Raw genomic sequence first — 27,016 nt, 5'->3', positions numbered from 1 at the left:
GAAGAAAGCCAGCACCAGAACTTGTTTGAAGTGACCACAGAGGAGGGGTTGCTCATTTTCCTGACCCTACCTCTTTTGGGGCACAAAGGCTTTGCACAAGGGTAGAGGGCTTCACAATCTTGGATTTAGGTAGACTGGGCACTGTGGGACTATTTGCAGCTGGGCACATAGGAAATACAGCAAAAGGAGGGGGTAGGGTGACCTCTGGGAACTTTTACTCCATTGGTTAGGGATGAGCCAAGAGTTATGTTCGCTCACAAGCTAGTGCCAGCCATTAATTTGGTGTCACCAGTACCCTTCTCAGAACACTACTGGCTCTGAGGAAGATCATAAGGCAACTGAACCTGTTCTCCAAGACCTGAGAGGAGCCCTGAAAGGCTGGCCTTGCTCCCTCTTGTACCCAGGACAAAGAAGTGGACTTCAAGGGTCATAAGGTTAATCTTTTGTCGAAGCCATAGGGAAACAACATGCTACAAGAGGCCCTGTCTGAAGATTTCTGTCTGACTGGAGTGAGTTGTGACTCCCCAGTGCTGTTCATAAAGTCCTGAGACCCTTAACTGTATCTAGCTGACATTATGCTACCACCCCGGAAACCTGGGGCTTAGAATCATGTGTCTCCAAAGACATCCCTGAGGCCTGGCATAAACCTGCCAAGCCAATCTGACCAATGTGCATTTCCGCAGGGCTGAGGTTTGTCCCGCAGTGCGCTTTTCTGCCACAACAAATCCTCTGAAGCAGGACCTAATGGAGATTGTATCTGGCCTCTTAGAACTGCCCCCACAGCCTGCAGCATTGCCCAGATGGAGGAATCTGAACTTCAATAAAGTGACTAAGTGTGAATGAAGGAATCTTTACCACATGAAGGAGCCAAACGTATCTTATTGCTGAGGGACCTTCTCCCAGCGCAAAGAGACTAAGTCCCATGGTAAATCCTCCTGCCAGGTCAAACATGGTCCCTCTATCTGACCTGCGCTCATTCACGGCCAGCCTCATATTGCACCTAGGTCCCAGTCTACTGTGACCTGTTTACAGCAGTTGGTGCCCTACAGTCTTTTGCACTATATTTTTTTAAGCTTTTTCAAATTCATATCTCTAGTTCCCCTTATTGGATTTTTGTAGTGTTGGTGTTCTTTTCTTTAGTACAGTTTACTATATTTTTATAAATTGGTTTTGAATGTTTGTTATATTGCATTTTGACTGTAAGACTGTTTTGGTAATACACAAATACATTACACATTGCCTCTAAGACTGTCTGCTTCTTGCCATACCAATCCAATTCAATCAACTTTATTCGATCTAATAAACATAGATCATAAAATTATACACATACAAAATAAACATTCTTTAAAAAGAGAATTAATAAAAATCAACATTTTAAAAGACATATGGCATCCATTGCACAATCACCTACAATTTATACAATACACAAGAATTCATAAATTAATCTAATTGCTAAGTGCTGTAAATGCAATAATCCATCATGGAACATTGATCGTCCACCCAGCTAAAAAATAATTATTAAGTAGGTAATAATTAAAAATAGTATGTCTGCATTGCAGAACAAGTTGGCTTTTGGCTATATTTTGTCAGGATAAAACATAGTCACATAAAAAAAATCCCCAATACCATTGTGCGCTCAAATGAGCGAGAGTCTAAATTCCACCCATTTCTCCCTTATAGAAGACGTCTCTTGCGCAAACAGGCCCACAAAAAGGAGGCTACTCAGAGGCAGACATGGGGGTTGTGGAGCTTCTTGGTCAAAATTGTGCCGCCTTAAAAGTGATAAAAGGTATCTAGATCACTGTATTTTATAGATGTTACAAAAGAAAAAAAGGGGGAGATCACATCGCACAGATGAATTATCGCATGGACAAGGAGTCAGCTCACTTAGGCAGTACTTTTTTGCTGGGAAGCCCAGCATCAGGTGGATTAAATAGGTGTGAAATCTTAGAAGGACAAACCCATGCTGTAAATTTCTTACGCCCTCCAGATACGGATATTCACCCTCCATTAGGGGGGAGAATTTGATAGTACAATTGCACTACAGTTTTTGCACAGTAAGTTTCTTCCCTAGCGTTGGCTACCTTAGCTAGAAATAATGCCTTAAGTTTCTTTTTAGGGAATTGGGTACAAGTCACCAAGTGACTGGAAGGTTGTTTTAACATACTGTAACCGGGTAATTTTATGTCCCTTATCTACTGATAGACAATGTTTTATTATCTCCTGGTTAATTTCCACTGTGTTTCTTTTCCAAACTGAGTGCCACAGCATGATCGGATATAGTCTCTCTATCCGTTATATACAGTAAGTCCATTTCCAGGTGGCAGACATAATTGGAAAGGAAGAGAGGTGATCCTCTTTGAAAGCTGTCCTCTATCTTCTGGAGGCATTCTATTGGAGCCATTCCCCATAGCCCTGCCCCGCAGTTTGTGGCTGAAATAGTTTTTGCATTATAAATCTTTCTTATCGTCGCTATGGGTTTGGTCAAAAGTTTCTTAATGAAACTACAAATTGCAACCAAAGTTCTTTCCATTATTGATGCCCTACAGCCCACCATAGGTAACAATGTTTGTTTGCTATCAAGAAAGACTCCCAAGTAGGAAAGGTCTCCACGACTGCTAATTTTCTAGTCCCAATATGGAAAGATGGAATATTTTTGTGATTGAGCGCTCCTTCTACCATAACAGAAGATATGGTCTCATTGACCTTTAAGTCCAGAGCTGATATGTAACCCACATAGGCATTTATTAGGTGTTGAAGCGCTACTCCCATCCTGGCTATTAGGACTGCATCATCCGCATAGGACAGGATCGAAAGTAGTGTTGGGAGAAAGGATGTAACATCTATCACAGCTTCTGTTAAGAGGCTTCCACTCCGTTAGTATGTAACGAAAACCAAAATGGGACAAGGACACAGCCCTGTCTGACTCCCCTCAATATTTTTAAGGGTCTTGTACATTCACCATCCCTCCCATAATGAACACTCGCAGTTGCCTGTGAATACATCTCACAAATTAAATTGATCAGCGAAGAATCAATGCCCATCTCTAGCATTATAGATCACAACTTCACCTGGCTTACGCAGTTGAAAGCTGCAGTTAAATCCATAAAAGCCATGTAAGTATAGCCTCCCTGTGCTACAGCATACTTGGCAATGGTCAAGACTAGGTTCAGGCATTGATCAATGGTGCCTCTACCCTTCTGGAAACCGTACTGGGCTGGCATCAATGTGTTTTTTCCCTCACCCAGTCCTCTAGCCTATTTAATAGGACACGACCCAACAGTTTACCAGTGCAGTCCAGAAGGGAAATTAGGTGATATTTTTAGGGGTTAGATTTGTCACCCTTTTTGTTTATGGGGACAATAATACTTGATTTCCATGAGGGAAGTGGTCCCTTTTTAGAGATTTCATTCATTTTTATGTTTAACAATGTGGCTCACAACTCTTGGTGTTCTAGAAAAAAATCAATAGGTACCCCTTCTGGGCCTGGAGCTTTAGCAAGACTACACTTGGCAAGTGCATTTCTCAATTCATCCAAGTTAAAAAGTAGAGGGCTGCTCAAAAATTTCACAAGGTCAGGAGAGTCGTCCCATAAAGCAGTCTTACTCCCTAAAATGCCTTCAAAATGGTCTACCCAGGTGTCTTCCTCTATGTTATTATCCAATGTTTTCCCCAAGTTATTCTTAAAATAAGGAGCATTCACAACTTTCCAAGCCTCATCAAACCAACCGATTTCCTGCTTCTCCTTAATGGAGTTAGGCAGGTTCCAGGACAATTTAATTTCCTCGAGCACTTCTATAAAATTTGAGATCAAGGTGTCTGGTGCCGCTTTAGGTTCTAAAGAGTTCATAACCAGATCCAACTTGTTGGCTATGACTTGGTGAATAATTCTAAACTTGTGTATGTTATCCCATTTCAGCTGATACCTGTTCTGTCTTGCTAGTATTGGTTTTGCTACTTTTTCTATCTCCCGAGTATACACTCCGACTTCAAAAAGCCCGAAGAGAAGTATTGCATAGTCGCTTAAATTGGATAGTATAGTATCCGAATGGAGAACATTTCTATGACAATGGGCAGAGACGACTATAAAGTTGAGTGTCGACTCATAGTTACCACAGAGAAAAGTTTTTTCCGCCTACCAATGTGTCTATTTTGTTGCAGATTTCTAGGTTCCAAAAAATTAACAGACTATTTATATTATTCCCATGATCATTGTGCATACAATGCACCACAGGGCCCCACTCAGTATCTTCTACCCCGCAAACCGGTTCAGATGAGTGGAAGCAAGGTTGGGCATTAAAGTACCCTACCCACAGAATGATAAATTCCTTTGAAGGCAATACCCTTATGATTTTTAACAAATCCCTCTCTAGTGAATCTACAATTGAAGGCATATTGCCACCAAAATTGTTGTTATAATAATTGAACAATATCCATATTTCTGATCTTTCAGGTCTAAAGGCTAGGAAATAAAATTTGGGAGAAGAGTGTTCAAATTTCATGACCTTAATGTTTAGGGTATTGGAAAATAAAGTGAGCAGGCCCCCTTTAGCTCTACCAGATTCAGGGCAGACTTAAGTGGTATGGTAGGATCGGTAACCATTAATGAATATTAGGTCTGTAGCCCATGTCTCCTGGAGACATATAATATCTCTGCCCTGCCATACCAACATCCACTCTGGTAAGGCCTGCTTGGTAGCAATGCTCGCACAGTTCCATGTGGCTATATGCACCACTCTCTTTTGATGGCCCTTCCCACCCACAGGGGGCATTCCTTAGGTACTCATAGATGCCGGTTTTATTACCACTACCACCCTCCCTAGGCAATTGTACTTTGCTCATATGCAACATTTGTTTCTGGGTTATTGTTATTCCCATTTTGCTGCTTTTAGCTTAAATTCCTCCCCCCGTTGTATATATAGTTAATCGCAAGACTAAATAGACCAAGGGACCATAGCGATTCGATAACATACTTTGCCTCCTCTCTATGGTGTCTTGTAAGGTCGTGTATCGCAGGTGTGTGTGGGGATAATGGTTTACTTGGGGGTCTCAAGTTATATGATTGCTGTAGCGTTCGTGGATAGGGTCTGTAAAATGATGCTAATGGAAAGATGGTGATCCGTGTTACACCAGGGAGTATTTGTACAAACTCCCAGCAAGTCTCTTACCACACACTCATTGTTAAAATGTACAGCCACACAATCACCATTTCTAGCTTTGGCCAAGGTTCCAACCCATCCTACCCTCCATGCCATAATGATGTGCGTGTCTAATATAATACCCCATGTGCCAACACTTTAGCATGGTTGCTGAACCAGTGCATGACTTTTGCCACTAAATGATCTGTGGACTCCCTCTTGCCTCTGGTCAATAAAGGTACATTTACTAAAACCAGAACATATGGAAGAGCTGCTGGGGCGAGATCTAAAATGTGGGACTGATTTATACCAGCTATCGAGGGGTCTATTCTCTGCATGGTTTCTACCACCTGTCTCTCTCTTGGTCCTAATGTTTGTGGGTTACCCTGTATACAATGTGTTCCCTGCCCTCCCTGCTGTCCTTGCGCTCCAGTGGCAGTTTTGCTAGTGTTACCATGTTGCTTCCATTTGTGCGTTCCTGCGTCATATTAAAAGGTATGAGTGGGGTGAATTTGGGAAGAATTTAATTGCAACGGGGGGCCTAGGAGATTGGAGAGGTTTCTTCTATTTAGGTCCTCCTTATCGCTCCTAACCACAGGCACCGATGGGCCTAAAATGTTTCCAGACAGAGGAGGGGGGTTCACCCTTTCTGAATCACTGTCATTAAGACCCCCTTTGATGAGGAAGTCTAGTTCTCCTCAATTCTCTTCGTTCAGTTCCCCAGATTTGAGATTGATCACTCTAGCCGTTAGGCCAACTCCTCTCCCCAATGTTATATTGCTTTTGTAACCCACAGTAACACCCATGGAACGTCCCTACAAGGCAAAGTGCTGCGTGTGAAGGGGCGGTATTTACAAGGAGAGGAAAAGTCATGCAGGGTGGCTTTTCCTCTCCTTGTAAATATGGAGGAGCCACCTGCACCACCAGTACATCACGAAAAGTGACGTACTGGTGGCACAGGGGGCTTGTAAATCTGCCCCATTGATAACTTGGAGTAATATTTGACAAGAAGAGCTACTTCCAGTAGCATAGGATGAAAGGAAACACTTTACTCTTAGAATTTCGCTCATTACAGAGGTCATTGGGTGGTTCAAGCCATTTACTACTAGTAAAAATAATATCTGCAAAACTTCTACCAGCTATCTCATATGGAAGAGCGGCAATGTGGGGAAGAGATGCAGCAAAGTTCAATACAATTTTCGCAAAAATATTTAGATCTCTTTTTCCTCTTCCTTGCAATTCCTCGCCGGCCTAGACAAGGTTAGAATTTGGCCTGTTAAAACAAATCATTGCACAAAAAAGGTTAGAATTTGGCCTGTTAAATCAAATCATTGCACAAAAAGGAGCGTACGCTAAAATCTGGAAAATAATAAAATCAAATACCTCAAATCAGTCAGGTCAAGCTCTTTGGCACAAAGTTCAAGCAAACCCAATTTCTCCAACCTGGAAGTATTTAAATGAGACAATAGAACATCTGTCTGTTTGTTCTTCATGGGAAATGCCTTTACCGCCAGCAACTTAAAAAAAAAAAATCAATGAATTAATGAATAAAACTTCAATGTTAAAGGTTTACTTGCACTTAGATCACACGCCTGGATGGTTATAAAGGAAAAAAATCTCTCAAATCCCAGTAATACTGAGAGACTAAATGGTGCCCACAACTAAAAAGAATGTTTAAAAGAGCAGTATTTGGAATACTCCGAGGGCTTGCATGTGATACCCTGGTCATGATAAACAAGAACTGAGGGGCATATTATCAAGAAACGGTGTTAAAATTATAGCCGCTTTAGCGGCAGGAAACTGCTACCTAAGCGGCGATAATGGGCTTGCTAATATGCCCTTATGAATTCCCATAGAAGCCCATGTTCTGGTGTGAACATGGGCTTCTATTGGAATTCTCAAGGGCATATTAAAAAGCCCATTATCACCGCTTTAGCGGCAGTTTCCTGCCGCTAAAGTGGCGAAAATGTTAACTCCATCCGTGATAATATGCCCCCAAGTGTTGTAGACTGTGTAAAACAGGTGAAGAGAACATTATCAATTGAATCTGCATATGCACAACCTTATCGGAAGTAAGACGGAGGTTATTAAGGATACTAAGTATACCATTTAACAAGTGGGGGCATTCGCTGATGCAGACAAACTTTGATAGCATGCTTTAAAACATCTGATATAGCATTGAACTGCATATATGTAAAATTCCTGAGGGCAGTGGAAATAAAAATGGATGTATGCAATGCTATTTCGGTCTGAGTTCTAGCAAATGATTGGGCTGTTCCTTTAAATAAACGAGAATTAAAATCTAGCAGTTATGGAGTAATTGTGTAGTAGTGGAATTGAGTATTCACAGTGCTTTTTTGAATAACAGACAATTGTGTAGCTATATGTAAGACAACTACCTTTCTTGGACCTTGATTTTATAATCTTGGCTTAAATGAATATGTGATAGTGCTTTTTATGTTTTTATATTGTAAGATTTTAATTAATCAGCAAAAAATTATTATTCATTATTCATAAAGTGCATGAAGGTGCAGGTGTTTGGACAAGTTATCAAAAGGGCATGGAGTAAGCTTTACCGACCAACCTCCTTAACATGGGAAAGTTAGCAAAAAGTGAAATATGCCTAACTGAAACCTTGCAAAGTACAATTATCTTGTGAGTTAGTTTAAAACACTAAACACAACTGGAAAATCAGTACTCAACGGGCTAGCCAGAGTGAAGGACAGAGTTCCAAAATGTCCCTGGCAGGGTAAACGGTGCATGTTAGCCCTGATAATGAATGCAGATTTGAAAGCCTCATTTGCTTTGGTGGTCATATTTAGAGGATTTTCAAAAAAGTCACCTAAACGAATTTCGTGAATTCTGCATTTCAGATAATGGAACCAGGGGATCTTATCAACACTAGAGATGGCAAGACAGTCCCTGATGATATCTCTTAAAAGAGACAAATTCTCCAGTAACCAGATCTTGGCCCATAAGTGCAAGAGGACAAGGCCAATGCAATCCTCGATGAACTCCAGACCCAATTCGGCATACAGATTAGAGATTTTGTTTTAAATATTTTGGGATTATGGTGGAGATCACCTGGAGAATATGGCTTTGAATGGACAATTATGTTGGAACAGGTTGGTAGTTGTACACATAATAATAAAGCATTGAAAATGGGCTTTGGTATGTTTAGATCTACCAGGCTTCATCTGGAGCAATTCAAAATCCTTAATTGGGCCTATTATCCACATTGAATTGATATGAATTTAAAGGTTAAGAGGACTCGAAATGTCCCTGATGTCACGCAGAGCCTGCAGACAAAGTCCATATGTTTGGTCAATGTGCAAGCCTACAAGAGTTCTGAAATCAAGTAGTAGGTGTAATCTCAGATTTAGCAGGACCTAATGTATATGTTTATAAAAAAAACAAGACCTAATGTGATTTTAAATATCAAGATTATTATGTGCGGCTCAGATGATGAAATGCCACAATACTGCAAACATTTTGTGTTTAATGTCATATCAATTGCAAGATTATGTACCGCTTTCGTGTGGATCAATTCTACCCCGCTAATATTGAGAAACTTTGGAATCTGCTGCATCATACTTATGACATTGAAACACACGTAAATAAAGTGGAGGACGTTCAGGGTAAGCATTTCAAAAGTAAATGGGGACCTCCGATTATTGCAGATGATGTTCATTGAGTTTTGGGGCCTTTTTTAGTTACTAATTGATGTGCCCAATGGTATTGCTTATAGTTGCCATCTCTGTATATATTATTGTGCTTTTATATTTTAGTTCCTCAAAATAAAAATACGTTTTTGAAAAGGGTTTTCGCTATGTTATCCCTATTTTGTTCAACTCACCTTCTCCACCGCTCCACTTTTAACAAACCTAATTTTTCTTTGCTGCTTTCAATTTTCTTTCACTCTCAATTGTTTAAATGTTTTAAAGCCTGTTCCTTCTGAATCTCTTATCTGTTGTACAGCATTGCATTCCTTCCAATCTTTTGTGTTTCATTTCCCAGTTTTGCTTGACTTTCCCCTCTCCTTATGTCAATGATAGAATTAAATCCTTTTCTAGTCTTGCGCTTAAAATGTGAAATGCACTTCCGCTTTGTTTTTACTCTACAGTACACTATCTCTAAACACCCTATGATTTCCCCTTGACTCATATCTCCTTCATGAAGCATCAGTCGTTTAGGTGCATAACGGAGACACTTTTTCTGAACATTTTCCTATTTCGTTTTTTGTCAAGTGTGATTGATTGCTTTCAGCTCAGTGCTCAGGGGCAAGAGCTATAAAACATAATTAAAGAAATAAAAAGTATGACAGAGATGGGAGACAAAGTTGAGCGCATGGCACAGCAATAGAACGTGGCCATTAACATAGAAATCCTACCCCGGTCATTTTCTATTATGCTAATACTAGCTAGGGGTGTGCGAAGTAAATTGCTTCATAACTTCACATCCTTTTTCAACTTCCTAATTCTCTTTCCCTATACTTCAAAACCACTTTTATATTTAGAATGCTATGCATTTCATACAAACAATATCTTCCTCCGCTTACTCTTTAAATATTCTACTTTAAAACCTTTGCAATCATCAGCCTGGTTAAATGTCCGAAGTGCTCAAAATCAATATCAGATTTTTAGGCCTAACATACAATTGGGTTGGCTAAATTCACACTTAAGATAACATATGGTATGTTATGTTACTGGGACTTGATATAGCGCAGACGAATGACTCCTGAAGGAGTATCTCGTCGCTCAGGAGAATCCAGGCAAGGCACCCATTCAAAGTTCCCAGGTCTTCAGATGTTTTTTAAAGCTACTGAAACCTGAATAGGAAAGAATATGGAGAGGAAGCTTGTGCCAGTGATGATGGCAAGATAGGAGAATGACTGGCTGACATTTCTCGAAGTGCATATGCATCGGGTAAACAACAACAATTTGTCCTTTAATCTAAGATGTCTGCTGGAGCAATACTGAGTACGTTTCTCCCATAGGTAGACTGGTCCCTTGCCAAACCAAGGATTTGTCAGCGAGACAGAGGAACTTTAACAGGGATTGCTTTTTCACTGGAAGCCAATGAATGCCTTTCAGCGGAGGGGCTGTCCGAGATCCCAAAGAAGCTTGCTAACCAACCACGCAGACGTATTTTGTACAAACTTAAATTTAGAGAGGATTGATTTATTGGCTGTTGTCAGCAAGGCATTCCTGTAATAAAGGCAACTCATTGTAAGGTCCTGAATAAGATGTTTGCCTTTACCTGAGTGGGAGTCATCTAAATAGTTTTTTAAGCTGCCGCATAGTGCCAAACCAAGCACCACAGACGGATATAACCTGATCGCTCAAAGAAGATTCTCGTCAACCAGTATGCCAAGATTTTTAACTGACCTCCTGAGGTGAGGGGCTGAGCCTAGTTCAGAAGGCCACCAGTCAACCGACCAAGAGCCCAGCGCCTTATCAAACAGTCTCAGTCTTGTCTACATTAAATTATAAACAGGTCAGAATCATCCAAGTGTTGATTTTCCAAATGCAATCAGTAAACCTATTTTTGGCATTTTGCGGAATGTGCTAGAAAGAAATGAATAATTGGGTCTCATCTGTGTAGGATATTATTTCAAAGCCACAGGATTTGACTATCTGGGCAACGGGTACCACATAGATGTTAAAAATGATGTTGCTCAAAGTAGATTCTTGGGATACCCCCTTGTCCAGGAACATGGAGCGAGATTTGAAAAGGTCAAGTGAGACCATCTGGGTCCTGACTTCACAAATATCTTTCAACCTGTCCAGGGCCTTCCCATGGGTGCCTATCTCATAGAGTCTCTGAACTAAGATGGCATGATATATGTATGGCGCAAATGTGATGCGCACTGCATCACATTTGGTGATGCAGTACGCGCAATGAAATTCATTTTATTTATTTAAATGTTTACTTACCTGTAAAACTCCGTAATCCATACATTACTACCCCCCCACCCTGCCCACGTCACCGCCCTGCAGTAACTCCTACCGCGGAAAAATATTCAGAAGAAGCTTTTTCCCCTTTCTAAGTGTGCAGCAGAATGCAGCCCACATAGAAAAAGAAAAAACAAGGAGAAATATAGATATTTCTACTCGTTGTTCCTCCCTTACGCCTCCCCTGGGGAGGCGTACGTTTTTGGCTCTCCCTCAGATATACGATTTCTCGTAAATCTGGACTGTGTCAAAAAGTGATGGGTGTTGCTGGGAACGCCCCCAGCAACACCCATTGTATGCCCATTTAACACAGAACACTGCGTTAAAGGGAGCCATGTTTACGAGGCAGCATTAAGCCCAGAAAAGTGTCTTAGCGCTGCCACGTAAATATGGAGCAGGCATAAGTGACGTTCCGATGGCGCAAGGGGTCTCATAAATGAGGCCAATAATGTTACAAATCCGTTGTAAATCTAAAAAAACATTGAGAACAACAAAGAGTTCAATAACACTGCAGTTTGATAGGTAGCATTGTAGTAGTGGATACACGCTTATTGATTTTTGATTCTGACATCACCACATTAAACAAAGTCATTTGCATTTAAAAATGTGTATTAAATTGCACTTGGGCCACCACCCGAAGTGACTACATGTTGTAAAATACGCCAGTAGAAAATTAAACCTCCTCCATTACAAAAAAATGTATGGAAATGGTGCAAAATGCGGGGATGATGAAGTTACATTTTCTAATCACCTTGTATGTCACTTCTGCAAATCTGAAATCTGGATAAAAGACAACAGGTTGAGCAGGTCCAGTAGGACACAGCAACGTTTTTAATCTCTGAATCTCCCGGATGAAATTAACCTTTTTGAACATTGCTGCCATTCTCTTAGACACTGCTGCTATTGTGTCAGAAGGCATTATCATCCGGAATGAGCATATTGATACATGCCTTGGTTCTCTCGTTCTTCAGGCGCCATCTGTCATTTTCTCATTATACTCCTCTGACAATTTCCCAGTGGTTTGAAAGAGAAATGGCTTCTGGGTAAGACCCTCGCGCCACCAAGCATTGATCGCAATCTGTTGTTTCATCGCAGATACAGGTTTCAATTTTGCCGACATGAGTGACATCATGCACTATCTGATTAGGACGGGGATTTGTTGATAACATCCAGCCCTAATCGCACCATTTTGCAGGCTGAAGTGTTTGATCATGAACTACGTACCTTTTAAAACAACCACTGTAGTTTTAATTAAATCAATCAAAAGTTTTTTAAAGCATTGAACGGAGGGATAATGCCACATTACTGAATTGTGGCCATGACAGAACAGCTTCAGGTGTCAGCCTGTCAGAAGGTTTACAAGAGGAAAAACAGTAGGTAATATTGTTTGAGAAAAAATATATACCTTGCAGTAATGCGGTGCCATATCAACAGTGGCAGTGTCGATTTGATAAAAGCTTATTTAACCTAATAGTTTAATCAACACATATTTTATGTGTTGCTTTTGTGAGATGTAGAAAACACGAAATATGGTTGGTACAAACATATATAACGTAACATGTTTATTTGTAAAGCGCACTTTCACCGCAAAGGGAGAGGTGCGCCGCGGCCAGGGCGACTGACACTGGAATCTGGGGACCACGGTTCGATCCCCGGCTCCGGCGGCAGGTTAGCCCAGCACCATGCGACTCTGGGCAATAGCTCGCTTAATCTTCCCGACGGCCCCCAGCGCCTAGAGACCCTTACGGGTGATTGTGCGCTTTACAAATGTGGATTATTATTATTATCTTGGCGCTGAATAACAGATGTTTATTTATTGTTACCCAACTCAATGGTACTCATTTTATCGACCTCAGAATGATGAAAGGCTGAGTGGACCTGCTGGGATTTGAACCTGTGACCATGAGGTCAAACACAGACCGTAAAATGGGAAACATTAGTCTACTAAGGCCCCAGACCCGGACCCTATACCCAGGGGAATATTTACGAGCCTTGTAGTATCGTTCTTGCACCAAGGAACGTGGGTCTGTGATTGGGGGCAAGAGCAAATTGGTCTGTGAGTGGGTTTGGTAGTGTACAAGTGGGTCTGTGAGTCTGTGCGTGAGTGTATGAGTGGGTCAGTGAGTCTGTGCGTGAGTGTCTGAGTGGGTCTGTGAGTGGGTGTAGGAGTGTGTGAGTGAGTGAGTGTGTGTGTTTTTCAGAACAATTTGCGAATCTCAAGTATTGTTACTATCAGCGATTTGTGGTTCCTCCCATAGCAAGGTTTTTCAACTAAATGACATAGCATAGGAGAATACTGTCCAGAAGAGGTACACATTTAATTTAAAAACTTGTGCATAGCCCATAAAGCCATCCATGGCATGGCGCCCGCATACATTAAAGATCGTCTGGCAGTGTACAGCCCAAAGAGAGCTCTTAGATCTTCAGACTCTCAGCTACTAGTCTGCCCTCGGTACAAACTTGTCACCAAGGGCGGAAGAGCCTTTTCGGTGCTGGTTCCGCATCTATGGAACACACTGCCTGAGCCACTACGTAAGGAAGGAAATCTCCTACGTTTCAGAAAGGGGCTGAAAACGTTGCTATTTAGGAGAGCCTTATGAGCCACTTAGGCTAATGGATGCCCTCTGTACTGTCGAAGTTGTTGTTTACCATCGATTCCCGAGCGCTTAGAGGCCTGTAGGTGATTGAGCGCGCTACAAATCAAATATAACAATAACAATAACAACACACGTTTGCTATTGCACCCCAAACATTCAAATGTCGAGTTTCTTTATAAAGTAAATGTATGTAGTGCTTAGATGTGTTAAAAATCAACTAGGTCGTTTAAGATTAGCTCAAACTATGTTGTGTAAATGGATTAACCCTGGACCTACCTCCACCTTTTTACTGCCAGGCTAACTCCTGATATCATTGCAAACACCTGGGTGTTCTTTCAGCGAGTTTGTCATAATGACCAATACATTTCAGAACTAGGGGCAAGATTCAATAATGTGCAAAAATATTCCTTCACATAACTGGCTATCAGTAATCTAGTGCTGTGAGCTGTTTTAGTGCTTCAGTGACTCTTGTACAAGGTACATATCATAGAGGTGTACCCTCAAATAGGTGTGTTTGTGTGGAGAGGCTCTTTATATTTGTGAGCGTGATGCATGAAACGTTTATGTTTGACTGTAGATAGTAGAGTATGCTCAGGTACCTGTGTGACTACATTTTGTCTATGGACATGATACTGAGCAAAATTGAGGGATACCTTTGATTGATGGGAGATTACACAGGGGCATTGAGGAAATAGTGAGAGAGGTGTGCAGGGAAGCAAAAACAATGGAGCCACGGAAACATGAGCATAAGTATAGAGAAAATTGTTTTTATGGACCACCTGGTGCCATTGCTGTGTGGCACTGCAATGAGAGCTCAATGGCACTCAAGTTGTCCACTGCCAGAGCATAAATTGCTCATCCTACCCTGCTGGTATGAAGTGCCTTTACAAGAGGGAGTACAGTCAGACTGTGGGTGGTGACAGGACTGTGTGGGGGTGGAGGCCTGAGTGACATGGAGAGTGTCCACAAAAGGGAGGCGGAGGTGCTCTTTGTAAAGTGCCTTTGTAATCTGTAGATGGGACAGCCTTATAGCATTTGAAGGCATTCTACTCTATATTGAATTGCAAATGGGGCCAGTGTATACACACACAACATTCTCCCAGTTGCAATGCACAGCGCTGTAAAGCTATTTACCCACACCTGGGAAGAAGGGAGGGAAATGTAACGCCCCTGTTTCTTCAATTAGGTCAATCTTAATTAGCAGCATTCATTCTCAGGGCACTAAGAGACACAATGGGCTCCTTAGTGAATACGTTCCCTCGCCTTAAACTGCTCAATGCCAATGCCAGGCTGCCGGGTAGCGCCCCTTTAAAACACAGTCCTTGGTTTGTAATATTTCAAATGAAAATATGGCACATGACAACCAATGTGGCCTTGAGGCCCTAACATTAAGAATTAACTGGAATAAGCACAAGTAAAAATACGGCAGATGCAAAACTAACCTTGGGGGCCCCCTCAATGGAAAGCCCTCTCAGGATTGCTCCACAGGCACTAGCAAATTACGTAACCACAGCCCCTTTCTTTCTCCGCTGCCACGCGTTTCGGGCCAACCGCCCTTCCTCATGGGCAGCCTGTGATTGAATAGTGGCGGAAAAACCAAAACCAGCATATCCCCTTCTTTATTACCATTAATGCCTCAATAGGTAATCTCAATGCATCATGGGACTGGTGGTTCACAGACAATCAAACCCAGGTGGGATGCTGCCATTATCAATATTTAAATTGTTATTATTACCCGGGAAACACAGTGTCACGTAAAATTGCTTGTGCAATCACTTGGCATCTCCTGCTCCATATTGCCGTCCAATTTTAACAGCAAAGGACCTGCCAGGTTCGGGCAGTGGTGCTCCTCCGTGACCGGGGCCAGCAACTTCAATCCAACACAAAATTGCCCCCTTGATGGAAAGCAATCTCAAGATCGCCCCACAGGCACTAGCAAATTACATAACCACAGCCCCTTTCTTTCACAGCTGCCAACGCACCAGCTGCAGTGATTTCTCACGGCTCCCCCTTTGGTCGACAGTCCGGCCAATGCCAATAATGTCACAGCACTTCTGGGCATGCTGTCGATCGAAGCAGAGCGCAAGACTGCTCCGGGGCACACAGTCGCGGGGCAATTCTCATGAAGGTCTCAGGCTGCAAAAAAAACACACACACACAGCGTCCCTGAGACACACTTGGAAACTTTGATGTTCCTGAGTTTCCACAACTGGGAGCCAGCTCCACTCTGGCCCTTGGAGACAAGTTACTTCAGGACACAGCACACAGCAAAGTTCTTTCAAGCAGGGGGACACAGCAAAGTCCCTTGTCCTCTCCTTAGTCAAATCAGCAAACTGCAGGTCAGCCCCAGAACACACAGCAAGGGCAGTCCTTCTCTTCAGTCTCTTCAGGGGTTCTTCTTTGGCGGAGGTTCCTCTTGATCACAAAATAGTTTCAATCCATTTTCAGGCTTGAGTTCAGTCTTGAGTTCAGGGGTTTCAGCTCTCACATTTATACCCCTAATGCCTTTGAAGTCTTTGTGTTCATGGGGCTCTGAGCCTGGTCCAAACCAGACCTGGGTGTCTTCCTGCCAGTGCATACCTTCTTTCTTTGATAGTGAGGGTCTGACCTCAGACACTCAGGAGGTGGAGCTATTCTTTTGTGGCAGCAGCACAGCCCTCTTCACATCAAAAGGACTACTCCTCCCGCCACACCAAATGCACGCAGGATGGTTAGGACAAGAAACCAACCACTTCTAAAAAACCATCTTCACAAAAAGATGTGTTATTCATTTTGAGTTCAGACACAATAAACTCCATCTCTCCATCTTATGCCTATGGGAAAATATGCTGGAAACGTGACACAGCATTCCCTATTCTGTCCTATGGTAAAGATGGCCTTGCAACAATGAAAAATGAATTTGGCAGTATTTCACTGTCAGGACATGCTACACACCTCAGTACATGTCCTCCCTTTCACAGACACAGCACCCTGCCCAGGGTGGTACCTTGGGCCTGCTATAGGATTGTTTGATGTGCATAAAAAGGGAAGGGTAAGGCCTGGCAAGTGGGTGCACTTGTCACAACAACAAGGCAGTTAAAAAACTGTGTGCAGGCACGGCAGTGGCAGGCCTGAGATCTCTTTTTAGGGCTACTTGTGTGGGTGGCACAATTAGTGCTGCAGGCCCACTAATAGCATTTGCATTACCAGTTTTGACACAAATAGTGCACTTTACTAGAGACTTTACTAGTAAGACAAACATACCAATTATGGACAACCAATTACCATAACACTTTATACAGGGAGCACTTGCACTTTGACACTGATCAGCAGTGGCAAAGTACCCAAAGCATCTAAGTCAGCAACATCATGTCAGAAAAAGGTCTAGGAGGAAGGCAAAACGTTTAAGGAACTTTAGCCAAAAAGGGCCAAGTCCAACAGTCATGTTCTTCTTTATCTGGAAATTATTGGTGATAACTGAGTAGATTTTGTGGCTGGATGCATAAGGAATTTTAATGAAGTGCAGAGCAGTTCAAAATCTATATTTAAAATATTTGTGCAATCAACGACTGTTAGGCACTTATGACATATATTGGGTCAGCAAGAAATGTGTTGGCTATAATGATAGGATTGCCCATTTTATACTGGATCACTCAACTATTAACCTATGTAAAGTTCTCTTTACTTGTTGTTGCCTGATTTGCACTGTACAAAAATACACAAATAAATAAAAGAAAAAAATTATTCTGAAGCCAGCTATATTGATTATATGCACAGACAGCCATTATTAATAGTACTACAGCAGCCTAGGCTTCATTCATGAGATATTACCAAAGTAAAAAGAAAATCACTATAGTGTTTTTTCAGAAATGTGATGAGGTCTGAGGTTATGTCTAGTGGGAAACATTGAATTGCTACCTGCTTTCTCCACTAACCTGATATGTGAGCTTATAATACCTTTATTATGACAAGTAAAAGTTCAACTAAGAGGGTAGGTTAGGTTCTCCTGCCTATTAGCTTGCAGTGCTGTAGTTGTCAGCGCAGCTGGTAAAGCCAGCTGTTTTGAAGCAAACTTAAATGAGGAGCCATGCAAGTAGAGATTTTAAGGCAAAATGCTGCAATATCATGAACTTGGTATGTTGCTGCATTTTAAAGATTTTTGAAAGTTACAATTTGATTTGTAAGAAACCCAGTCTCATTGATTTACATAATCTAAACTAGATTCGATTTTGTTGCCAAATATGTAGTTTGAAATCAGGTTCATCACAAGAAATCGTGGGCCTTATTTCCTTTAGCGAGAGAGTGAAGATTCTGAATAGAAAATATGGACTGTGGTCGAAACTGCAGAACACTGTTTTAACATTTTAGTAATGTTTATAGTTTTTTGTGAATATAACGAGCCTGTTATCCAGTATTTGTACTTTCTTGACCTTATTTTGGTGGACTGTGATGCCCAGGGTAGGACCCTACAGGTTCCATTTCTAAGTATAGATGTACAATGTACACATTGCACAATTGATATCAAAATTTGACAAATGTTAACATGTATTCACTGTTTCTGTTTAACATTGGTAAATGAAGATCTCCGGATAATATGCTTACTACAGGGAGTAGAATACCATCCAAGAGAAGCACACTTGATGTAAATGAAAATGCGACTTTACATGGAAAAAATATCAAATATTTGACCTGGATAACTGAAACTAATATAGAAATATAAATTTTTTATTTAGCTATCAATCTTATCAGAATGCAAACTTTTTCATTGTTAAATAAGCTGTACGTATATATTTGCAAGGTGACTCAGGTCACTGCCTAACCGGCATGGTGTGTTACAGACCACCAGGGGCCATCAATGCCTTACAACAGCAGGAATTGATTGGTGTTATCAATAATATGACACTCACGCACACCAGACTTTTAGTACTGGGGGATTTTAACCTATGGACCAAGGGCAAATTAGACACGGCCTTTCATAACATCACACAGTCCTGCGCCAATCTAGGACTCAAACAATGGGTGACCACATACACACATAGGGAAGGCATCATTCTAGATCTAATCTTTGCAGAAGAGGATGTCATGGTCATGGGAGAAATCCTACCAGTAGGATGGTCAGACCACCACCTAGTAACATTCAATGTCCAAACCTTGAACAACGCCAGGCTTAGGGCCAAAGATATCAGGACCTTCATTAATCGAGACTGGAAAGGGCTATCAAAAAAGGGGGAAACAGGGGACCCCCTGTTCCAGTTAGAAGCCCTCTTTAACCCAGAGAGAAACATCACAGAGAACTACTGTACGCTCTGTGAACACGTGAACATGAAACTAGAGCAAATTGCCCCGCTGAAAGCGATCAGGAAAAGAGGCAGCCCTTCCGCGCCCTGGTACACGGAAGGCGTGAGAACTCTTAAGATCGCCTGCAAAAAGGCAGAAAGACACTGGAGGAGGGATTACACAGAGCAGAACAAACTACATTGGAGGCAGTCAATAATAAAATATAAAAAAGAAATTGTGACGGCCAACGCAGAACATTTCGCAGTCATCATACTGAAAATCGCCAATAAATCAAGAGACATCTTCAATATAGTGAGGGAAATGATACACCCTGATTGCACCAGTAGTAACATCAAACCCTCACAGGAGCTGTGTGATGGTCTGGCCTCCATTTTCCAGGACAAAATTAATAAAATATTGGAGAGTATGGAGGACCCCCCTTCGCTCATGTCACCACATCAGAGATCAGGGGCAAGCAGAAAGGTAGAAGTAGGAATGGCCAGGTATTTACCACCAAGGGCCGTCCTGGACAATTTTGAAATCCCCTCTGAGAAAGAGTTTGCTCAAGTAGCCCTCAGTATCTCCTCGGGATCCCCGCTGGATCCTCTACCCCACAAAATTATGAAGGAATTCGGGTCCGAATTCTTCCCTATACTCTGCCAGCTATGTGGTCAATCTCTCAGCACAGACACCGTACCGGTGGGATGGAAGCAGGTGATTATTACGCCTCTGCTGAAGAAACCAAATCTTGACCCTAATTGCCACAAGAACTATCGACCCATTACGCTCCTGCCCTATCCAATCAAGATCACAGAGCGTTTGGTTAGCAGGTCCCTGTCCCTCTTCCTGGAGACGAACAACATTCTAGAGGAGGAACAGTTTGGGTTTTGACCAGCCCATGGGACCGAGTCAGCACTGTTGATGGTACTAGACAACCTGAGAATGAGGGCGGACAGGGGCGAGTCAGCAATTCTAATTCTGCTGGACATGACATCCTGCTGAAAAGGCTGGAAACTTTCGGAGTGCGGGGAACAGCGCTAAACTGGTTGCGTTCATATCTGTCAGATAGATGGCAGGCAGTGGCACTCCCTCCATTCCACATGGGGTCCCACAGGGATCTTCCGTCAGTCCCATCCTATTTAACGCTTACATGCAACCCCTGATGGGCATCATTAAGACTTATGACATCAGCGTGATCAACCACGCTGACGACACACAGCTTATGATCTCCCTCAATGGTGCTCAGGCGGATTCCCTAGAGAGTTTCCATGCCTGCATGCAGGAAATGGCGGCATGGTTAAAGGGGAACTCGCTCCAATTCAACAGCGGAAAAACAGAGATCATGCAGTGCAAAGTAGGGAGAATTGCCAGAAGCTTGCCTGCTAAAGACGGTGCGGAATCTGGGGGTCAACTTCAATGAAAATTTAAATCTAGAGACCAACGTCAATAAACTGGTGAGCAGTTGCTTCACTTTAATGTGAGGTCTCAGAAAGCTGCTGCCTCTTCTATCGGTACAGGCAAGAACAACTGTAGTCAGAAGTACCATCCTCAGCTGCCTGGACTACTGCAACGCCTTATTACTGGAATCACCTGGATATCTGATCACCAGACTCCAGAGTATCCAGGCGACAGCAGCTAAGCTGGCACTCTCACGAGCACCCCGATCTTCCACAACTCTAGCGTTGGCTGACCTGCACTGGCTCTCAGTACCTCAGAGGATCCTCTTTAAGTCTCCATGTACCGTCTTCAAAGCAGTACATGGTCAGGGTCCTAAACACCTCCAAGACAAGTTTCAGTGGTACGTGCCCGCACGGGCCTTCCGCTCCTAGTCCACTAACCTTGTCGGAATACCAAGGATTAGGAAAGCGACCCAGGGTGGCAGAGCTTTTAGCGTAGCAGCAGCCCGCCTCTGGAACAGCCTTCCAATCGAGATCAGGAAAATCAGCGATCCACTGCTGTTCCGCATAAAAATCAAGACCTGGCTCTTCCCAAAGGTATAAACTCCCCCCCCCTCCCAGGGGTAGTAGCAACAGACACTCCCAATGCTGATTGTTCTTAGCCGCACCTTTCTTAAGCGCCAGGATGCCCGCAGGGTTACAGTGAGCTCTATAAATGGCATAAATAAATAAGTGACCCTTCTAATGATTTAATGGACAATTTGAACTTATTATTCACATAAAAATAAATTCAAGTGTCCTTTTTTCACGTGGTCATTAATGTATTGTATTGAAATATTAAAATACTAATAGTATTAAATATATAATTTTTCAAAAAATAATTTAATGAAAATGTAGACTTGGTGGAATGATTTTGCATATTTGCTCAACAGCTAGATCTTTTACACTATCTTATTTTTTCTCTACAGATTTGCTGTGACTCTAAACATGTACTAAGTGCAACAGAGGTCCTGGAATGGAAAGAGAAAGATTCAACAGAGACATTGGTTGATAACATTGTTCAGTCACGGATCATCAGTCCTATGCGTCTGTTTGCTAAAAAGTCACCAGTGCCAAAGGACGGACAAATGCCATATTTTGACAGAATAGACAACTTCTGGGATTGGCTTTCCAATATCACTGATGCGCAGGAATCTCTAGTACGAACTAAGCGCAGACCAATAGTAAAAACAGGAAAATTTAAGAAAATGTTTGGATGGGGGGACTTTCATTCAAACATAAAAACAGTGAAACTGAACCTCCTCATAACAGGGAAAATTGTTGATCACGGAAATGGGACTTTCAGTGTATATTTTCGGCACAACTCTACAGGACTTGGGAATGTTTCTGTCAGTTTGGTGCCTCCGTCAAAAGTGGTGGAGTTTGAAGTCTCGGCTCAGTCCACACAGGAGACCAAGGATTCCAAGTCCTTCAACTGTCGCATTGAATACGAGAAAACAGATCGGGCTAAGAAGACAGCTTTGTGCAACTTTGATCCTTCAAAGGTTTGCTACCAAGAGCAGACACAGAGTCATGTCTCTTGGTTGTGTTCAAAACCGTTTAAGGTCATCTGCATATATATTGCTTTCTTCAGTGTTGATTACAAACTTGTGCAAAAGGTTTGTCCTGATTACAACTACCACAGTGAGATGCCATACTTGTCTTCGGGATGACACATCAGAGTAAAGAGGACACAATCTTGGCAGCTGGCAGACACAGCGACCTAGCAATGACGGCGATAAATACAATTTTAATGCTTCCTATATTGTCTGCAAATGACAATGCTTTAGTATCAGGTTATGAAATACATGTGTGGCTGTAATAGTGTTGTGTGGTAAATATTTTACTATGTCTGTGCAATTCCATTTAGAAAAGTAACCCTTGTGTGGTGGGAAATTGTTTATCAATACTTTCATTATCATATGGTATTATATGGTAAATAAAAACAGTGTCCTCTGAAAGACGCTATTTGAATAAAGTGAGTGAGTGATAATTGTTTATAAACAGCCCTGGTGACCAAATGTGAAAAAAATACAGTTGTCCCCCAAAACATAGTTAGAAATTACATATGTTCAAGATCCCTACCTACTAAATGGCTGCTTATGTTTGCAGTGTTTGAAATAATGAATGTTTCCAAGACGTTCAATGCTATTTTTTACTTGGGAAGTACTTGGAATTTGAGAAAGTGCCCAAATACTATTAACAGTGTTTAAAGCCTGTTTCTAACTGTTGTTTTTACTATCATTTTACTTTGTAATAATGAAGTTCAAATAACTTGCACAATTATATTACTTTATGTTTGAAAATGAAAAGCATGTTTTGGGTACATGCTTGGCTTTATGGTTCGGCCGATTATTCCATCCAGATGATCTTCTAGCTGGCTTTGACCATATCATTATAAAATAATGCATATCGTTCGCTCATTACAGCTCAGAATTAAATAGCTATGCATTAATGTTATTCCATTATTGTTCAATGTGCCATATGCCATGAGCACAGATGCAGTGAGGCAACTGAGTGTTAGAAAATTCAGATGCACAAATATCTCTTTTTGGGAAATGATAAATGTAACAGTTTCTGATTTAAAATGTTTTTGTTCCATTGTTTACTCTAATTTTTAAGGTAGGTGAAATGGTGAGGTTTCATTTAAAACGTTTGGATGTGTATACCACATTCCAAGCGCACAAGACTGAAAGACTTCTTAAACAGTAGTAGAGTCATTAGTGCATCGTTGGCATTTCCCTGAAGCCTCAGTGCAACATGCTTATGCAAAGTAAGTCACGGCTGGATACTATTTCACTTGAATGACTACTAGTCAAAAAAACTGTAACCCAAAAATGGTATGTATATGCATACATCCATAAGTATGGAACTTGATGACTATAGTATGTGGTAGACGTTCCATAACCAGGAGTCAGCTGACTTTTGTAGTTTTTTGGCATTATGCCCATCCTTTAATTGTTTAATTGTCATAGCTCTCTTGACGGAAGTGTGGAAATACTTTACAAGACAAGTGAAAGACACATGCCCTACATTTACGAGCGCACCCATTTGACTTTCAGAAGCTGGGAGTGATACCAAATCAGATAATTCTTCCTGGTAACACTTTGATCTGAATGTGAAAATGATGTTTCATTTGGGATACTTTTTAAAATGTACATTTACAATTAGCACAAACAGAGCAAGTTGTTTATGTGTGAGAGAGCTTTGTGTTTCACACATTTCAAAGGAAAATGTGTTTAAGTGCTAATGATTTGTTTAAAATGACACGTCACCTTAAGGTGCTTTAAGTCTACTAAGAGACAACCATTCACCTGACAAAATAGGTCAACACTGAGAAGGAACACGTTTAATAGGACAGCCTTTAAAGCAATCCCGTTCAATATAGGTCTAAAAGGCCAATACATACCACATTTTCATGTTAGCCACTTAATATGTGAAATAGTTCACATTAGTTTCATTATCTGTAAATTTATCTCAAGTAGATATCAAAAGAAATCTGCAATGGGTCTAGTTCCGCAGTTCATATGTTGGAACCCCAAGCATTTACGAAATGTTCAATTCTGCAAACAGGAACTATACAACAGCAAACGGTGTACAGCTTCTGCAAGAATACGAAATACAATAATATCTAATCAATGTAAAGTGTTTATTGTAAGCTAAAAGGATTAGTTAGGCTGCACATTTCGTTTGTTAATATTCTACAATGAACTCCTTTGTTTAACAATATTGTCATCTGCACTATATAGGACCAAAATTAAAAAAAAGACTGATTCTCCTTGAGTTCAGATTAGGTGAGAGGAAAAATGGCAATGAAGCAGAAATATGAATTCAAAAATAAAGGGGTCCCCTGTGAAATAAAGCAGAAATAAACAGCAATCAATCTAATTTTTAAAAAGTTTGAACTGAGTAGGAGTAAACATGCTTAACTAGAAAACTAACCAAGTATCAATGTGACTGAAAGCACTGTAGTATTGCTACTCAATGTATTTTTTAGGGATTTGCATGCTACAGTTATGAATGCCATTTCTTCAGGATCACATAAGATACATTCCCAAGCAATTAATATAAATGATTCATTTACTTCATGGGTAAATTAAAAAACCTAGTGTGTGTTTTTTTTAAATATATGTTGACACCCCTGCTGTGTAGACTCAAAGTATCGGCCAGCGGCAACTTGCATGTGGGTCGCGGTTATTTGCAGAACTTGTTGATTTGGTCTGGTTTAAAGTCACCTGGTGAATTTAATCAAGTTTGATGCATACACATTTTGGAAAACTGGACTCTAAAAACTATCAGGATTTTTTTTTTAATTAAAAAATATTGCTCACAGGTAAAAAAGAAATATAAAGTAATCCGCTACATAGCCAAAATATACTTTTGTTACAGCAATAGTAAAATATAGTTTGCTATCGAGTGGAGTCTGCTAAAACAAATATGTCTATATTCCAAATACATTATGGAAACCACATTTATTCCTAGTTACATCTGCCCATCGTAAGGGTGAGATAATTATGCATTTAGCAAAATTCGATACCCCGTGGTTTAGATGTCATCGGGCGCGATAATTGTGTCCAATACGAGTTTTTCCCTTCAAAATGCAGCACAAAATCCAAATGTTCGTGCTATCTGCACCAAAATTTGCATAACCCAATATTTACCAGGCTTTTCTCCCAATATATTTCTGCATGTTTGACCTGCCAAAATGTACCTTTGGGAAATTGCATCATTGCGGAGTGTATCACAGTCAGCAATTCCCAGGTGCAGCTAATTTCTCACAACATATATTAATGATCCATGAGCAAAGAGGATCCTGTGCAGGCTTCAGAACTATTGTGCTTAATTTGAGCATGTGGTTACCGGTGGGGGGCACCGGCACTTACTTTTGGGATAGGCACTTATTTCCCCCATCAGATATTCAACAAGTGCAAGAGCACTGATCGTAAAAATAGAGGGAGAGAAAGTCAGCTAAACCATCAAAAAGGGAGAAAGCAGGAACCAGTGTCTTGTAGTGGATTAAAGACTACCAGTCTTGATTTTTTTCCGGCCGACGTTTACTTGCACCTGCCGCTGGCTTCTGAGCAGAGCTTCGGGCACCGACACTCTTTCTTTCACAAATTAAGCCCTGGAACTATGCAGCCCACTTGTAATCAGGGCCTTCCTTGCTGATGTGTTACATTAATCTATTTCTGCATGCCTTCATATCAGGATTATTCTTTCAATAAACATTATTGGTACTTTGTGAACTAGACCTCGTTTCCTCATCAGTATTAAAAATATGGTAATGATCAGAGGTGTCCTGCTTCATTCTGTCATACCCGGTAATTGGAGGAGCTTAGTCGAAGGCTTTATATGTGATTTAAACAAAGGGGTAGAATGTTTGCAGTAGTATTTTTTGCACTTATGAAAATTTGGTAACAACAAATTATGATGGTATTCTTCAAATGGTGGCAATCTGATACATCTCTGGAGCCAAATCTTGATTTTGTATGCAACTTTGAAACCTGCGATGGGAATTCACGTTCTCGTTATGGCATGCACTGCACCTCCAATGGATGAAAATGACCATCTAATTGAACAGCACTTTGGTAAATATTAGACATAAGCACAATGACTATTTCTATGTTTTGAGTATATTATTATGCTTCATTGCTTATCATTGAATATTATATTTTGCGCTCCAGACCGGAATGGTGGATGATTATGTGATATTGTGTTAAGTCATATTCTACAAGTTTCATGTTTATTTGTGTCCTATTGCTGTTCATTAAGAAGTAAATCATTTTTACGTAGCTACGGTATTCAAACAGCCAAACTACAAAATACAAGATTCTATTGTATGTGACATAAAAAAGTGTATATACAAAATTACATATAAATATGTATACATTTTTATTGAAATAAATAATTTGCTAATTCGGTCACTCGACTGGCATGTTTAATTTTGCATCCATGTAAACTTATTTAAAGGAATTGTATTGCATCATCAAATTTATAAATGTTGCAATATTCTAAGATCATTTAAAAACTAGGTTGGTAATATATATATAAACGTGTTCCTATATAATAAATATGTGAACAAAGAAGAACAAGAGTATGTTTAAACAGACACAAAGGGCAGTATTACTTAAAATAAATGGAGCACAAAATAGTACAACATCACATTGCTTCCTAATTTGCACCGCAATTTGCCATCTAATAAAGTTAGAAATTACAGAAGGTGCATTTTGCCCTGAACCGTAATAGCCAGTGCCACAGCAATGGGATTTTGCTAGACTACCGAAGAAGGGAGATCCTCTATTTGCATGAGTTACATAAGCAAACCAACCCTGCCTATAGCACATGCCCTGTGATGGACAATCACCTCCCTGAAAGGGCACAGAATAAAGAAAATGTTGAGGAATGCCCAAATATTGAGCATTTCAGTGGATGTAGGGAATTGAAGGAAATTAGTTGGCCGCACTTTTAAAAAACAGTTGCAGACTCCACCACATGAGGGAGGATCTCTGCTTTCCATCTGAGATTGTTGGTGGAGCTTATTATCAGAAGTCCACTGGCACACATTGACCCGGACTTTGAAGTGGGGCATGATGGCTAGGGATCATAAGCACACTATCAGAGCAACGTCAGCTTTA

At 41.0% G+C, this 27,016-nt stretch overlaps 1 protein-coding gene across 4 annotated transcripts in view; it reads left to right on the top strand.

The window, feature by feature from the left end:
• Positions 1–26,305, top strand: part of NXPH2 (neurexophilin 2) — a 437,983-nt gene extending 411,678 nt beyond the window's left edge. For 3 of the 4 annotated variants that reach the window (XM_078682483.1, XM_078682484.1, XM_078682486.1), the window contains one exon: positions 21,311–26,305. In XM_078682483.1, the coding sequence (XP_078538609.1) occupies positions 21,311–22,054 (744 nt within the window). In that variant the 3' untranslated portion in view covers positions 22,055–26,305. Of the gene's footprint in view, positions 1–7,998; positions 8,264–21,310 lie in introns of those variants that run through there. The other variant, XM_078682485.1, reaches the window with a different exon arrangement.
• The last annotated feature ends 711 nt before the right edge of the window (positions 26,306–27,016 follow it).

The sequence above is a fragment of the Lissotriton helveticus genome, chromosome 3_1 (genome assembly GCF_964261635.1).
Source record: "Lissotriton helveticus chromosome 3_1, aLisHel1.1, whole genome shotgun sequence".
Lineage (NCBI taxonomy): Eukaryota > Metazoa > Chordata > Amphibia > Caudata > Salamandridae > Lissotriton > Lissotriton helveticus.
The sequence above is the reverse complement of the archived record's forward strand: the minus strand, read 5'-3'. Positions and strand labels throughout refer to the sequence as shown.